Raw genomic sequence first — 17,498 nt, forward strand, 5'->3', positions numbered from 1 at the left:
TAAGTCAAGGGGTATGAATACTTTCTGAAGGCACTGTATCTAATGGCCATCTGAGCACAGAACGGTTAACCTGAATGCCACCCAGGCAGGGAGAGGATTGGGTTGCCTAAAAATGAAATGCCTTAAATGAAACATGCCTCTGCCAAGCCGCACTGCTTCTTGACTCGCTGCTTGCTTAACCCCGAAGCCAGCCTTACCAATGTGTCGGCGGAAACATCAACTGATGACTGAAGTCAGCTTGCAGGCGCCTGGCCCGCCACAAGTAGTCACTAGAGCACGATGAGACGAGGAAATCCCAGCCAGCCAAACCCTCCCCTAACCTGGACGATGCTGGGCCAATTGTGCGCACTGCCCTATGAGTCTCCCGGTCCTGGCCCAGCTGTGTGACAGCCTCGGATCGAACCCGAGTCTGTAGTAGCACCTCTGGTCTGTGACGCTGTGCCTTAGACCGATGCGCCACTTGGGAGGCTCGAACCAAAGATTTGATGGAATGAAACTGATGTCGGCACATACTGACTATAATTAACACTATTGATAAAGGACATGCTCATTTATTGGGTGATTTTGATTTTGACAATGTAAGCAGGATGCAGAATTGGAATTGACCCCAAAATGTGCTAGGTCAGGTGCAGGTGTCTCACTCAATCTCTCTGTGATTGACAGAATCAGACAAGAAGCAGCAGGAGGAGGAGAAGGAGGGAGAGGATAAGTCCCAGCCCCGCTCCATACGGGATCGCCGGCGGCCCCGTGAGAAGAGACGCTCCACCGGGGTGTCTTTCTGGACCCAAGATGGGGTTTGTGACGTGACACACACACACACACACACAGACACTATAATGTGGACATGCCTCAAGTGTAATGATCAGAGCCCACTTGACCCACACATAAGGCAATAAGGATACATGTCCGTTTGAGGTAAAAAGCCATTTTATAGATTTAGCAGTACAACTACTCTCGAGGTACTACACTGAAGTGCACCTCATGAAACACCTCTGGATGTAGCTGATTGGGGCGGTATCCCCGAGCTGACAAGGTAAAAAATCTGTCGTTCTTTCCCTGAACAAGGCAGTTAACCCACTGTTCCCCGGTAGGCCGTCATTGTAAATAAGAATTTCTTCTTAACTGACTTGCCTAATTAACGAAAAAAATAAAAAATGGGGAATTACAGCGAGGCTATGGATTTATTCTGAGGATAACTGTCCCAGGGCTGTTCCTGACCTTCTGTCCCTCCTTGTATTCCAGAGTGATGACAATGACCCAGACCAGTCGGCGGACTCAGAGGAAGGCAGCATCAAGGGTGAACCTCAGGTAACCTCAGTCCACACAACCATGCAGAAATAAACCCACAATAGATGCAGTGAAGAGCTCATTGGAACACAGGATGCAGTGACGCCCTCATTGGCGCAAATTCAACAAATCGGATCAAACTAAGCGGATATTCCGTATTTATGTATTCATTTGAAACGGGCTCACAAGGTGGTTACTAAAGTCTGATTTGGATATATTTGGCTGTTTTCGCTGCCTAACTTTTAGAAGTTGTCCTGTTTCACTTTTTAAAGAAGTGACTGCTAAATGCTATCTCGTGTTTTGTATGAGATGGTTGCATAGCTAGCATTCAGAAATTGGTTATGGGAAGTCAGTAGTTTAACTGAAAGGCATGTCTACATTAGTGTCAGTATGTGTATGTCATGAACCCCATTGATTGATGACGATGACATACACATCTATTGGGGTTGACATCCTTACTAGTATTGTGCTAAGATTTATATCCCAACATATTGTGAAATATACATAATAAACAATAGCCTAAATATAGGCTGTTTTTACTGGGGGGCAATTAGGATATTCCAGATCTTTCTACCACTTGTTTCCATGGCATTGCCATTTGTTTTGGTTGAGTTCCATTGACCTCTTTTATCGCAACTGTCTGTGGTCCAACCTCCAGGCTGTGACCCAAACTAAAGGATGATTTAACTTTTACCCAACTAAACTTTGATGGAATGTAACTTTGATGTCAGCACATACTGACTAATGACCACTATTAAGGAAAGACGTGCTCATTTATTGGGTGACTAATAGTTTTGATAAAACACTTGCTTTTTAGTTACTGGCCAGTTTTTTTTTCACCCCATTCAACCTCCCCAATCAACTTTTTTTGCTCTTTTGTCTATAGTCACGGCCAAGCAAGTGCCTCTGATTTTCCTTAATTTGGCCTATTTTGGCCAGCTTTGGTACTGTAAAGACTCCCTCTTTCTGATGACTTTGGATTTAATGGTTCCTCCTTTCCTGTGATTGTTGCTAAGGTGACCACAAACGCAAAGCACTGCACCATAGTAAGTTCCAAAACAAGCCACCACACAAAGGACATTTTGTCTTGTTTATGTCAAAGGTTGAACGTACAGGCCGTTTTCACTATTAGGAAACTATTCTGCGAATGGAGGAGAAAATATTCTGGACTAGTTACTTTTTTTGGGCAGTTATTGTAAATTACTTTTTTAGATTTGATTTTTTCACATGCAGTGAAAAATCAGACATTCTGCCATCAGCCAGGACTTATTTTTAGTGGACATGACATCACCCTGTAATGATAGCTAAATAACCCCCACAGAGTTCCTGTGTAGCTTTGGGAGAGGAGAGGGTTGGTGTGACTAACAAAAAAATGGGTTAGGCCTCTTTGTATGTAAGGAGAGCAGCATTTTATTTATCTACAAAGGACTCATGCAGAAACATCCTATGTCTACTGTATCATTGATTCAATTTATACTTGCAAATCACCAAACCCAGTCTCAGGCTTGGATACTACTGGAGGCCCTTTCGGTCTCCACAGAGTTGGGTAAAGCTGCTTTGTTCCACATAAAAGTTGCAAAATAAAACAACTTACAGAGCTCTCTGAAATGAGAGATTCTCGTCCTCCTTGGTCAGTTTAGAGTAATGATAAGTGACCTCTGATGGATGTTTTAATACTTTTAGTAATTTTGTATATTTAATCTGATTTAATGCAGAGTCCATCTGCAAGAAACCGTGGTCTCATGACTTTCTTGTCAAAATAAAGGTTAAATCTTATGGAGTCTCCCTGGCCAAGTCTTCCTGTTTTGGAAGGGGTGTGTCGTGTGCACTACTGCGTAGCAGACAGTGCTGTGGCCAGGCGCTTGGCTGCAGATGACGCACACAGTGGGAGGAGGAAGGCAGCTGGACGGAGAAACCAGCCATAAAGCCAGTATCTCTGTTGTTGGAGGCTGCACATTGGGGCGTGGCCTGAACGGAACACCAAATAGGAAATGGTCCATTTATCTCTGCATGGATAGGAAAGCATTCAGGAAGAGCTGCTCCCTCCTGGCAGAGTTGATTTGGGTTTCTCCCTGGGCTTGGAATTGCCAGGGACCTCACGATACGATGTTACTTAGGGGCCGATATGTATAGCGACTCTCCTGATTCTGTGTTGCGATTTGATGTTTCAAACTATATTGTTCACTATGTCTGCTACAGAGAGACGAGAACATGACTTTTGATCAGTCATGGAAATAAAAGGGCTGAAAACATGTTGGCTCACCTTTTAAGAAGATGGAGAACAAGCTATAGGATAAACAATACAAGAGTTTTGGTGCAGGTACAGTCAACTAACGTTACCTAGCATTTAGGGTTGAATATTTTCCTGGTATTTTACAAATGTTCCATCCTGAGAATGAATAACTTTTCTCCCGTGTAACCCGGTATTTCCCGTCAAAACCGGAAGTGTCAGTCAAAAGCATATAAATAGGCCTATGTCTGGTTATGATTAGAGCTTTGATTTGAAAATTCAAGCCCGATGCAACCTGAGCATGATTAAATGCATATTATGAACCATAAATTAAAGACGGGCCAAATGATTGGGACGTTATCCAATACATATGCTATGTGATATATAGGCTACTGCACATTATGCACAACAGGAACGCATACAAGCACATGGATGTAGCTATGCTATGGGTATATAAATGGCACTAATCTTGTGGCCAGGTGCTAGTGGCACTAATCTTTCTGAGTGTGAACTGTATTATATGGACTGGAATTACGCACCTTGTTCAAACCATGATAAAGCAGGGAGAGAACATGCGATTCTGGTGCAGCACATGTGGCCTACAAAGTTACAAGTATAGGCTAGCGAATTTGATTGACCTTTTTTGTAATATTTCCTCTGTTATTAGCCTACCTATTTCTCTCTAGTGTTGCTTCATTCCTTCCTCGCTTTCAACAGTTAAATTAAATAAGTTGTCCTTATTGTCATAATTCTAATGACATGCTTGAATAATATACTAGTCTAGCTTTTCCTGCATGGGACTCCAAGAGCTAAGGAGCCCTTGTTAAAAAAAAAAAGAGGCCAGCAAGCGGAGCACAGTTGTGCGTGTTGCGCAAGAGACAGTCTAAAAGTTAGAAGCTTACTATGCATAACCATCATTCATTACCAAAATATAAGGCTAATGCTGCATTGAATTTATTACTTGAAAGAGGTAGGCTAGGATATATCTATCATGATATTTGAATAGAATTGATGGAGAGGGCGCCCGCTCGTGCATTGATGTAAAGCAACAAAAGATATAGGAGTTTTAAAACGCTGCAATAAAAAATGTAATCTTTACAATTGAAAAAGCCAGATGAAGATGTGTAAATTAGAAATGCATTCAGTACAAATTGATATACAAGTATCGATATAATATTGCAATATGAAACTAGTTTCACCCCTCCAGTCTGCCCACTGATTTTAGGTGGTAAACAGAGCCATGGATAACTGGAGTTAATGAAAGAATCTCTCTGCATTTATCAATTACTTGCAGTGAAGCACAGTTGTATTACATTTTTTAATTTACGACTTGAGGTAGATTTGAATTTGTCAAGATCTGCGAAATATATGAAGTAGGTTAAATAAAACGTGTTTTTGTTAAGCAGTGTATTTTTATGTTCTGTAATTCAACCAGTTGTACATGTCAGTTTTCTTCCCCCTCACCATTTTAATCTCTGTAGCTAAGGTCTTAAAGATGTGCTGACACACAAGTGCTTTTCCTGGCATTCGGGCTCCTTCAGCTTCAGGAAGCCAACAGCAATTTGAACACTGCTGTAGGCTTGGCCCTCTGACCCCCATCCCGCCTGCTGTAGCCGCTGGAGCTAGGAGAGGCTGGGGTTCAGGGGCAGCCCCTTAAGGCACTGGCAGGCTTGGCAGCCATTCAGGAATGTCGGGGGGGGACTGTTGCAGTTCGGAGTGGTCAGGTGCTATGAGAAGGGAGAGAGGCTCGGAGCTGAGGGGGTAGACACTGATTGGTCCAACATCTAGCCTTGTCAACTCTTTGCAAGTCAAGGAGGCAGACCTTTGTGAAGCCAAGGAAATGACTAACCTATCAGTACATTTAATTTAGTATTTACAAAAAGAATGGACAAAAAAATGTGCTAGGAGAATAGAATGCCACCTTAAACATCCTGTTTTCAGTGTGATGCGCCAAACATTCCCCAGCAGAACAACTGAAACCCTCAAATGCACTCTAATTGATCATCTACATTCCAGGCACTGCGCTTGTCTAGACAACAGGAAAACTGCACTGCTCTGAATCTGTCATGTGGATTTGCTTGTTGTAACATCGGTTAAAGACATTAAATCACTTCTGTTTTTCTTTTCACAGAGCGACCGACTGTCCAGGTACGTGCCAAATTCAGTTATTCTTCAGGTCTTTCCAAATGGTACCCTATTCCCTATATAGTGCTTTTGACAAGGGCTCATTGCACTACTTTTGACCAATGTAGAGAATTGGGTGCCATTTGGGAATGCATCCTTCCTGTCTGCTACTTAGCCTTCACTTGGGGGGGCTTGTGCCACTTTGGACCAAATAAACCGTTGACAACCTGGTATATGGCAGTGTAAATATTAGACATGGCCGATAAGATACTGTAACTCTAGAGCTAAGTATCAATGTTTTTATTCTCCTCAGGAATGAGAGCAGCACTTCCTCTTCTGACCGCTATGACCACTTGGGTAGCCGTGGCTACGGCGAGGGTCGCAGGTCATTCTCAAGCAGGCTGGACCGAGACGATAGCACTGACTACAAGAAGGTACTGGAGTTCCCAGACACTCACCTTCTACCTTAGTTAAAATCACACCAGACTCAACACCACCATAGAAATAGTAATTCTTCCCTGTGAAGTTAGATGTTTTTCTGACTGTTTTTCCTCTCAGCTTTATGAGCAGATCCTAGCTGAGAATGAGAAGCTGAAAGCCCAGTTACGTGACACAGACCTGCAGCTGAATGACTTGAAGCTACAGCTGGAGAAAGCCACGCAGGTGAGGCACTGTGGCCAGGCTGCACTGTACAGTTGGGAAATTATCATGTAGCATTAGGATCACACATTGTGAATAAATAGGACTTCCTCGCTAACTTTGGGCTATCGACGTTGCTTGTGTTACAGAGGCAGGAGCGCTTTGCTGACCGGTCGCAGCTTGAGATGGAGAAAAGGGTAATGATTATTAAGTGTTTTATGTTTTTAACATATATATAATCATTTTGCCCAACAAATGAATGAACTCACAAAAATGAGTTGTATGTATCGAAGGCACTTACAAATACAATAATTGTTATTGGCTTGAACTGAATTGGTAGTGGTTAACAGCGTGGTAATCAATGCCAACTGGTTTATGTCTGAAGGTTACAAGCAGGCCCCAATTTCAGCTGGGTGGTATGGTCTTATAAACCTGACTACTTTCTCTGGTCTACTGCCTCTCCTGCTGGCTGGCTCACCATGCCCATATAGTTGGCTGGGGGGGCGTGCCACCCCACCCAAGCACGAGCTACCTACCTTCTCTCACGTGTTTTTGAAAATGTTTACCCAGTGTGTGTGTGTGGTCACTTCTCCAGGGTTGTTCTTTTTGCATAGTGTGTGATAGCGAGTATACATGATGGATTGTTTCAATGGAAATATGTTATCTTCTGCATGTGCTTTTTGCCATTTTCTTGGCAAGTGTTCACTCACATCACCTTAACGACTGACACAAACATATGGGGTCAACTTCACGCCATATGTATTGATTTCAAAATAAAATCGTGAACATGAAAAATAAAGTTGAATGTAAACATTGTATTTTCAAGGATGGGTGAAATAATTGATGTTGAAATCAAAAACCAAACAATTGAAAGCAAAATGTATAGAATTGTATACAAAAATAAGACTTCAAAAGCAAAACGCCAAAACTTTTAAGTAAATAATTTTAAAGCTGGAGCAAGACTCTGACAAATGATTAAAAAAAAGATTTGAAAACGAATGCAAAAATCGTTTTCGGTTCATCTTTCCCAGCAACCAATCCTATTGAAACAGATTTGGCCTACGCTCTTGCCTGCATGTACTACCCTTTTTGTTACGCTACTCGTATCTTTGCTTTCACTGCCAGTCTTTTCGATTGTGAGTTTTGGCATTATTTTTCCGTGAAGGGTGAGGTTTAGAGGGAGGCGTATTGGTCTGCTAGTTTTGGAGTGACGGTTCATCTTAATCCAATGAACATGATACAGGCCTTTTTTCTATTGCCTCCTTAAGTAGACGGTCTGATGTCACCTCGTTTTAGCTAACTTACTTCAAACTGTCAATCACGGGTCAATAATGTACGGATATTAGAATCATGTCTGTCTAATACATTTAATGACAAACCATCTTACTACTTAGGAAACATGAATTACCTGTCGCACAACATTTGGCGCAGGTGTTGGTAACTGGTTCGCCGTACACCTGCGCCAAATGTTGTGCAACAAGTAATTAATATGTTTACCTAAGTAGGTAGATGGTTTGTTTTGCTCTCGCTTTAAAATGATTTGCTTACAAATTTTGGGGTTTTTCTTTTGATGTCTTGTTGGGTTTTTGATTTCAACATCCATTATTTAAACTGTCCTCAAATATGTATACATTCTCAACTTTATTTTTCAAGTTCACGATTTATTATATTTTATACATATGGCGTGAAATTGACCCCATAGAAACAGCACCTTAACGACTGACCCAAACATCTCCTTAACAACAACGGGCACATGTAGTTCGTATGGTGGCCAAGAAAAAACTTTTATCCTGAACTCCCAACATCTCCCATGAGTGATTTACTCATACCCTATTCTATTGCTTTAGTCTGCTTAAAGTCCATGTTGTCACCGGATTTTAGATGGCTTTCCCCTGGCATTCCTTAGTCAGCACACCTCCAGACCTTCACAGCTTGGGTCTGCCTTTGTAAACGAAGACAACTGCTTTGATTTTAGCTGCATTGTGCCTGCCAGTATGGCTGACGATTACCCATGTGTCATTTCATTAACTTGCCATGTTTAAATAACCACATCAGGAGAAGATGGGACATGCAGCACTAAACTTGTTAGGTCTTTTAGATTAGTCTCCATGGTTCTGGCTTTGATATGCTTCACAGTCATGCGTGTGTACCTCACCCACTCTCCTCTCGCCTCTCTCTTTCTTCATGAAGCTCCTCAACCTGCTTCTGTTATCTGACGTTCATACCTCATCTCCACCGTCACATAACTGGATATAACTGCAGCTAGGTTTTACTATCAGACAGTGTCAATTTAGATTTAGTCTTTCTTTTAGTCTTAAAATACCTTTTTAGGCTTAGTCACATTTTAGCCACATAGTCGGTGCATTTTTTTTCTTCTACTAAATAAGTAGGCTACCTCTAACATTGATTATTGTGGCAGATTGTAACTAATGCCAGCCATAATTAACCATATAGGCTATAATTTACAACAGATTTTCTCCCCATCATAACTGTCAAGGAGGGTAAAAAACAGTGGTTTCTTGAAAAGGGGACAATTTGAGCTTTCCAGAAATGTCAGAAGTATTACCGTACTCCTAATATTCAACAAATAGCATTAGTTTCTCCCACAGGAAAAAAGCAACCAGTTGCGTTTGAGCACCGTGGCGCATGAGCAGCAACACAGATGAATAATGGGGAAAATAGAGGCTCTGATGTGATCAAAGCAAAAATAGCCAACATGAAATTGAGTAAACATTTACTGTTTCTAGTTGAGTTTAGTTACAAGTCAAGTGTCCTCGCACTTGGCTTCGTATCACTTCAAAAGATTGACGTGTGATTTGAAGTGACCTGGGTAGCTGAGTGGGAGGAGAGCTGGCTAGATCAGCTCAATCAGACCGTGCAACTGAAAGATGTCAATTCTACAAACAAGTCCAATCCTCAGCATGTATGCATGCAGAATATTTAATGCAGTCCTCTCATTGGCAGAATTTACGTGTTTCATGTTCTGCGGTCTGCAGCTGATTAAGCTGATCTGCCCAGCTCTCCCACACAGCTCCAGGTGGTCACTTCAGTCACTCGTTGATCTTTTGAATTGATGCGAAGCCAGGTGACACTTGACTGCCAAATGTTGTGACATTAGCGCCGTGGTCCGCGTGCCGTGTCAAATTAAATGTACATTAGTCACGTAGGAGTCTCATCACATTTTTGTTGACTAAATTGACAAGTAAATTGTAATAGTTATCGTTTTTTCCTCCCAGGGAATCTCGTTTTAGTCAAGAAAAATAGGGTGTAACAGCTGAGCTGCGGAGCTGAGGTATGGCCTTCGTTTTGGCCACGAGGTGTGAGGGTACATAACTGAAGCAGTTTGTGGGCGCCTGTATGTGGTAGTTGTCTTGTGTTTTTTTTCTATGCTCGTCTCCCTCTTCTTTAAACTCGGGGTTAACATCTGTTTGTCCCCCTCCCTGCAGGAAAGAAGAGCTCTAGAAAGGAAGATCTCTGATATGGAGGAGGAACTTAAGGTACTGTCTCATGTGACTGGGCCCTCGGGATGTATGTAGTTGGCTGTATGGCCCTATTTGTGTGTAGGGCACCAGAAGGTTGTGAGTGACATAATTGCATATTGCCCCTTTAAGATCAGGAACAGCAGTCAATATTCTGTTGTTAAACATACTGTATACTTTAGCTGGACCACTACTGTACTAGATTAGTATGCCCTGCTGAAATGTATTGCTGAACAGTTACTATACAGGTTAGTGTTTTTGCACAAAGACTGCTATTTTTATCTCTGCCACAGGCCCAATGTGAGCAGGGCTGGAGGCAATTCAATGTCCCATTTTGATAAACTCTGTTGCTGTGAATTATAGCATAGTAGTTATATAACCTAACAGTCCTAACCGACAGTCAGCATAGTGCTGTTTGATTTGAGCCCCCAGTATATCCTGTCTGTGTTGTGTGTTCTGAATATGTGTGTATTCACGTGTGTGTGTGTGTACATTTTGGGATGCTCTATATAATCTATGTTGACGTAACTCATATGCCCTTCTAACTAAGGAGATGTCAGATTGGATGTTCCCAGAAACGGGGCAACAAAATCCATTATGCCAGAGTCAGCAAGTTTTCTTCCTTCTTCCAGCTCTGCTAATGAAGTGACTATTTCTAGGTCATAGGCAACCCAGCGACCATATCGGTCTTCCTCTCGCTCTATTCTACTATGCTACTGTAGATTGCAATCTCTCCTACATGCCAGCCTGCCTGGAAAACACTTGTCATTCCTCCAGTTCCAAACTCTGTCCCATCTTCCTAACAATCTCCTTTTTCTGTTTTGTCTTCTCTTTGCCCCCTCTTCTTATCCTCTCTCTAATTTGTATTGGCCCCCCCTTCCATTATTTCTCTCCCTTCTGGTACTCTCCCATCTCCCCCTTTTTCTCTGCCCTCTGCTGGTTTGACCCTTTCTCTCGCTCTCTCTCCCCCTCTCTCTGTTGTGGTTTTCCTGCAGAACCTCCCAGAGGTAAAGCAGGTTCAGGCCCTGCGTCAGGTCAAGGAGCGGCTGCAGGCAGAGAATAGGGCCCTTGCCCGCGTGGTGGTCAAGCTCTCCCAGTCAGCCTGCAGCCAGCTGCCCCCCTCTGTGGACCTGTAGCCCTGCCCAACCGCTCCTCCTCACCCCTCACCCTCCCTTCTCATGCTCCATTCGTGCTCCGACCTCACCCATAGACAGGCAGGTCCCCCCCCCCCCCTGCCCAACTACAAGATTCTCTCCTCCCCCCTGAGACTGACTCCCCTTACCTCCCCAGACCTCTCTGGTTTTCATATTGGGGAGTGTGTTTTGACTGGGCACTTTCCATTTACAGTACCTATAGTTCACAGTAAAGGTAAATGTTATTTTCAGTCAGGTAAGTATCAATTCAGGAGTTAATTTTCATATAAGCAAATATGTACTACTTCGTTAGTGCAGCACCTGAAGTATAAATATTGGACTACATGATTAGGTCTTCATGCAGTTGATTTTGCTATATCATTTGATGTACTGTAAAGGAGAGTGCCCCATTTTGTTCTTTTCCCCCCAGTGTGCAGTCTTGAAGTCTTATCAAGGAGTGTTGTTTCGTTCGGGCTTGTTTCTGGCTTTGCATGACGTGGCTTTCTTTTTGCGTCAAATGGCAAACTTTCTTTTTTTTTTATAGAGGACGGACACATTTCCTTTCCCCTGTGTCTTTCTCCAGTCCTACCCCCATTTCAATTGAGTCTTATCGATGACATCAACCCAGCTTTGAGACTGGGTCACCCCTATACTGCAGGTTTACACCTGGTCTTATTTAATTTCCCAGTGACCTAGACATATTAATTTGGCTCATGATTTCAATTTCCATTACATACCATAAGAACCTCAGGTTGGTTGATTGTCATCTGTAATAAAATGCCTTATAGTTTTGCTTTTGATCTCCCTGGATGTTGAGTTGTTCCCTATGTGAGTGCTGAAGTGTTTCAAGAGGGACTGGGTAATCTGCCATGGTTGCTCTGGCCCAGGCAATGCTGTACTGCATGGCTTTATGAATCTGCTTAGCCCAGTATGGTTTTAGTTGATATTGAGGGAATTATACCTGTAAATGATCATCTATGACTGATTGTGATTAGTTATATTTTCATTTGTCAAACAAACTGGGTAGTATTTCTTAATCCACAACACTTGGGCATCACACTGAACATTGTGTTGATAAATAGTTAAACCAGTAGGGTATCCCTTATTCAGATATCTAGTCAGAATGACCCTAATGAGTGGCGCAGGACTTTTATTAAGTCATTTTATTGTTTCAATTTCAGACTAAACTCACAAACCGTGACCAAGATGACAGGCAGTGGTGTAGTTATGTTAGTGAATAACGTAACTGCTCTCATTGTATTAAGGCAGATGTGGTAATGCAATTATTTTCTTATACCAGTTAGTTTGGCAATTTGGTTCAGGGCAGAATTGGGTATTGACTGCGAGATGGTGTTAGCTTTACATGTGGTAAGTCTACCTCACAAAGACATAGACAAAACGAACGATTGCCGAGCCATTATTTGATGCTGCAGCAGTTTGTTGCTCATGCATTTTTTTCTGGCCCTGTATGCTTCAAATAAAGGAGCATTGTTTGTGCTGCCAGGATTTGTGCTGTGTATTTGAAGAGTATGTTTTCCTGGGCGCCAGTGGAGCCGCCTCTCCTGTTCTGCATGGCTATTTAGCAGAGACTTTCGACCGGGGTGTGCTTGCTCCATTCTCAGTGAAGAAAATAAATGACAAGGGGAAAAAATGGTTGACTGTGGCTCGTCAAAGATGCTGATGACACACTGCAATTAACAGTTTCTAGAACTGGGCTGACTGGTAAACCTCAACGTGTCTCTATGGTGACATGTCTCTAAGCCCGTTTCCTTCTCTCTTTTGTTCTCTTCCAGACGCTACCAGACTTGAAAGCAGACAACCAGAGACTAAAGGACGAGAATGGAGCTCTTATTCGAGTCATTAGCAAGCTTTCCAAGTAGAACAGACCCTCCTGTGCCCGCCCACTCCTCCATGGCAGTGACTAATGGACTTGCAACTTTTAGGTATTAATTGCAAGACATCAGCAGCGAGAAGTCTCCTTCTCCCCTCAGCCCTTCTGTCCCTCCTCTCCCACCACCACAGCATCCTCCATGTCCTCCCTCTCTCCATTAGGTTATTCTCCACTTCAACCTGTGGCTGCTCTCCAGATAGAACCACTGAGTTTACATCAGCAAAGGATAGGGTTGTGAACGGCATGTAAAAGCATTTGCGGGCGGGGAAGCCTCAACTATTTAACCAATAAGCCTTAGTTGTACATAAAACACTTCTATCGATCTCTTGGCTGTCACAGAAGGACAGTTATTTCACACCTGATTTTATTTGTGCCACAAACTCTTATTTGATCTTTTTGTTTCCATTTCCTGTTTATTCCTCGACCCACATACAAGGGTTGTGTGATGTGTAGTTGTCCTGTTCTTTCTGACCCCCCTCTCCCCCAGAGGTCCTCTGGGGGAGAGGGGTTCAGGCTCTGTCTCACAGCAGAAGACTTCCCAGTGGTACCTCCCGTCTTAGTGCGTGCAACCTCCCCCTCCCCCGACACACACCACACAAGCACACGCGCACACACCTCTATCCACGCCACTCACCCCCTTTCCATTTCTGTACCTTTGTGTGTCTCCCTCAGAGGTAAATGGAATTATCGCTTTACAGAACAGGTGGACTTGGTGGAATTTAAGCTTTCACTGTATGTGCAATATGCATTTATTTCTAATAAAAATGCTTTAATGATGAGTCCATCACTAGTAGGATTTTCACTCCTCTTCCATCTTTCCATCGCTCACCCCTTTCACCGACCCTCTCCCCCCCTCTTTTCTTTAAGGTTGTAGTGTAGTCGTTGGTTTATACTCTATTTCTCACTTCGTTTTAGCAGGTACTGAGTGATGCTGTATATACCTGTATGTATCGTTTGAGACCAGCACATGGCATGCATTTATGATTCCCGTCTGTTACTATTAAAAATATACAAACTCCAGAGGACAAAAAAAGTGTGTTTTTAACTATTTTCTTCATTTATAGTCTAAAGACATTGGATTACAAAAGGGCCTCTCTCTTAAAGGGAATGGCTGGCAGTGTTCAGTGCTTCTTCTTTACAGTTTTAAGTGTTCAAGGTAATTGTGAGATACAAATAATATAATTGCTTCACTACATTTCACACATTGTATTCAGTAACTTTGGACGAGTGCTGTTCATTTCTTTTTTTTTTCAGTTTTTAAAGCCGTAGTATTAGCCAAGGTGTTGTCACTAAAAGATCTTAGGTATTGCTAACCCAGTCCTTTTTACAATGTCTACATGCACTGTCAATGCCATGTGAGGAGTATTTGATGTCAGCCACCATCAAATAAAGTCCCTGCATCAAACCCATTTTATGCATTTCGGTGGCCTTTTTAAGGATACTGTAGCAAAGAAAACAAGTTGCTTGTAGTTGGACTGTTGGCCGTCTCCTCTTTTGGTTTACATTTTTGCTGTTTTTCCTTTTTAAATTTCCCATCTTGTAAAATAGGCGTGTGGCTTCATACATGCGAGCTGTGCTGTGACTACCAACCACTGAAGAGTTCATTAAAAATAAACTTGTACATTGTAAAGTTTTGTTGCTTATTTTATTCTTGTCATTCATTACATTGTGCACTTGAAGGTGACTTTATAGCCCTTCGGGGATGCTAACCTGTCACTTCTCTGTGAATACTTTGTCTTGACCTCTTTCTGCAGCGATACCGCCATAGCACAGCGGAATCATGTTACGAGAATGGTTTCTTGGGTTGTCTCTGCTGTGTTATGGACATCCCCAACTCCAACAACTGGCTAAAGCTGTGGAGGACCTTCAAAGATGTCCATGTTGATGTCTATCAACTACCTGTATTTTATTTAGGACAAACGAGTGTACCTGTTTTTAGAAATGACGTCTACTTATTCCTATTCATGTTTACCAATAATGTTCAAGTTTATTTTCACCTACACAGAATGGAAACACCCAGCTCAGCTGGGGAGAGCCCATCAACCATGCTCCTCTAGGCCTACATCCACCACCTCAGGTCAGTTTGTTTCAACTGTAATATTAATGATGTGATATAGACCCATGTCAACCATGGATTAGTTTCTCCTGGCTCATAGGTTACTTTCAGGGTGAGGAACCATCTAACCTCGTCCCCAGGGCTGTTGCGCAAATAATCATGGCATAGCAACAATTCAGTTGGACTTAGTGGGAGTGACTACACTGAGTGAAGTATTTCATTGAATGTTTGCGAATCACACGATTGTGAGGCGTGGGGAGGTTTAGGGGTGCGATTTGTCGCCACAGCTGCTTAGGATATTAAAGCAGCAGTTTAGGTGAATTAAAGTAGCAGGTTAGGAGAATGAGGTTAAGGTTAGGAAAAGGGTTAGGGTTAAGCTAATGCTACAGTTGTCAACTATTGTCCCTGACGCGACCGCTAGATGGAGCTGTATGCCTACGTCAACTCCCTCTAGCCTCAACAGTAGAAATGTAAACGAACCATCTGTGGCCACAAATCATGTCTGCTTTTGGAGACTCCATTATTGCAATAGAACCGCACCTACAGAGTGATTGCTAACTATGTCGAATCACCTTTTCTGATACTGTATGCTACCTTCTATAAGACAATTAGGATCTTTATGTCCGATAAGGGTGCTTTAGACCCATTTCAGAGGAGCGGGAATACCTTGACGAAAGTTATCCCAGGAATCTTGAGCTGGGTGTTGCCTGGTCACTCGTGTTGGATCTACAAATGTTTGTCACTCCTGTGCTTGTTACAGTAATGAGCCCTGATCCATCTTGGAGTGTTGTAACTGGTTGAGGAACCTGGAGGGATGAGCTTAATGTTGAATGCTAGAACTGCATCGTGGGAAATGTAGTTTACAAACACCTTGTGGACCACCAGCCTAAATTGGGACCCATCACCGGGAAACATCCAGTGGTGTGCAGATATTTCACCTGAGGACAACTTGGCATTTGACAAGGAAATGCAGCTGATGAGTCAGACACTTCCTGGCCCACAACAGCTGGGTGACGTCATATGACCCCCTGAGGAACTTTGCAGAGTCAGGTCAGCTGATAGTTCAGTAGTATTAGGTTCCAGGTCAGCTGATAGTTCAGCAGCATTAGGTTCCAGGTCAGCTGATAGTTCAGCAGCTTTAGGTTCCAGGTCAGCTGATAGTTCAGCAGCTTTAGGTTCCAGGCCAGCTGATAGTTCAGCAGCTTTAGGTTCCACGTCAGCTGATAGTGCTATTGTAACTGGGGCCTAGTTATAGGCCTAAAATTGTCATATCCAGTCTATTCCAAAAAGGCGTGGTAAAGATTTACCTTCCCTGAGAAATGTGGGGGAGACAGCCTGAAACTCTGCTGGTGGGAGGCAGCCCTTACCTGTGGACTCACATGAAGTACTACACAGAGATCACGGCCTAACAATTTACAGGCATACGCCTGGACAACTGTCACTCCGCTCCGCTGCACTTGCATGACCAAGATACAGTCTACTGATCTGAGTGTAGATCCACACATTCATATCTGCATATCCTGGTGAATATTTTCAATGATACTCAGTACATTCAATTTAAGAGTATTACAGGTGTTACTAGGCCAACATTGTCCTCTTGTTCTTGCTGGAGGGGAAAAACATTGAAGCCTTTCTAGAAAAGGGGGCCCTTAGTCTTCCTGCCATCTTGTGTGAATGTACTATGGAACATCCTAGATTAGAGCATTATGAACAATTACAAATGCTGTCAAGTAAATGTAAGTACAAAGTATTTGCCCCCTTCCACAGCACTGTATCACAGAACAAATTGTAGCCCCAGGAAGGCTTTACTGTGATGTGGTGGTCTCTGTAGGTGATGCTGGCAGCAGCCAAGGCGGTCAGACCTAACCTGTATGTGATAGTCTGGTCAGAGGCAATGCCACTTCCCTATCGTGGTGTAGGACTGTATGGGGAACACCCCTCCTTTTTGCTAAGATAACAGCCTGCAAGTTGTCGAAAGTGCTCCACAGGGATGTTGGCCCATGTTGACTCTGATGCTTCCCACAGTTGTCAAGTTGGCTGGATGTCGTTTGGGTGGTGAACCTTTCTTTATACACATGGGAAACGGTTGAGGGTTAAAAACCCAGCAGTGTTGCAGTTCTTGACATAACCAGTACGCCTGGCACCTACTATCATACCTCATTCAAAGGCACTTAAAGCAGGTGTTCTTAATGTTTTGTATATTAAGTGTATAACTATATTTTCCATTATCACCAGACTACCTTTGCACATTCACTTAAATATAAATTGATTTTGTTACTACATTTCCCAACACCCCTTTTATCGGGCCAATTCCCACCATTATTAACCTGTTTGTTGCCTGGTAATTGACACGTCCCCCTCCGCTCTGTCATTTTCATATTTACGCTCTTGCCCAGCCTGTACCCCTTCACTTTCCCCTTCCCATCTCTTTCCCTCGCCTCCTCTCTTGTCTCATATCTATCTCTCTTTCTATATCCTCTTCTCTCCTCTTATCTATCTCACTATTCCTCCATTCACCAACATTGTCCATGTTGCATTGTGTGCCCTGGCCTGTGTGTGGTGTGGTGTGGTGTGGCTGTGCTGTATGTAGTACATGCTGGAGAGAACTCGCTAGCTGAAGCCGGACCTGTATATGTTGGCTGAGCTGTTCACGGGCAGC

The 17,498-nt window shown here is 43.0% G+C and overlaps 1 protein-coding gene across 13 annotated transcripts in view; it reads left to right on the forward strand.

Moving 5' to 3' along the window:
* The window catches only part of LOC106576312 (protein phosphatase 1 regulatory subunit 12A), a 67,956-nt gene extending 53,543 nt beyond the window's left edge, over nucleotides 1–14,413 (forward strand). For 8 of the 13 annotated variants that reach the window (XM_014153410.2, XM_014153411.2, XM_014153416.2 and 5 more), the window contains 9 exons: nucleotides 664–794; nucleotides 1,243–1,308; nucleotides 5,649–5,665; nucleotides 5,955–6,075; nucleotides 6,200–6,304; nucleotides 6,430–6,477; nucleotides 9,727–9,777; nucleotides 10,755–10,973; nucleotides 12,686–12,815. In XM_014153410.2, coding sequence (XP_014008885.1) covers nucleotides 664–794; nucleotides 1,243–1,308; nucleotides 5,649–5,665; nucleotides 5,955–6,075; nucleotides 6,200–6,304; nucleotides 6,430–6,477; nucleotides 9,727–9,777; nucleotides 10,755–10,895 — 680 coding nt within the window. In that variant the 3' untranslated portion in view covers nucleotides 10,896–10,973; nucleotides 12,686–12,815. Of the gene's footprint in view, nucleotides 1–663; nucleotides 795–1,242; nucleotides 1,309–5,648; nucleotides 5,666–5,954; nucleotides 6,076–6,199; nucleotides 6,305–6,429; nucleotides 6,478–6,665; nucleotides 6,697–9,726; nucleotides 9,778–10,754; nucleotides 10,974–12,685 lie in introns of those variants that run through there. The other 5 variants (XM_014153413.2, XM_014153419.2, XM_014153421.2 and 2 more) reach the window with 3 other exon arrangements.
* The last annotated feature ends 3,085 nt before the right edge of the window (nucleotides 14,414–17,498 follow it).

The sequence above is a fragment of the Salmo salar genome, chromosome ssa17, assembly GCF_905237065.1.
Source record: "Salmo salar chromosome ssa17, Ssal_v3.1, whole genome shotgun sequence".
In the NCBI taxonomy this organism is placed as follows: Eukaryota; Metazoa; Chordata; class Actinopteri; order Salmoniformes; family Salmonidae; genus Salmo; species Salmo salar.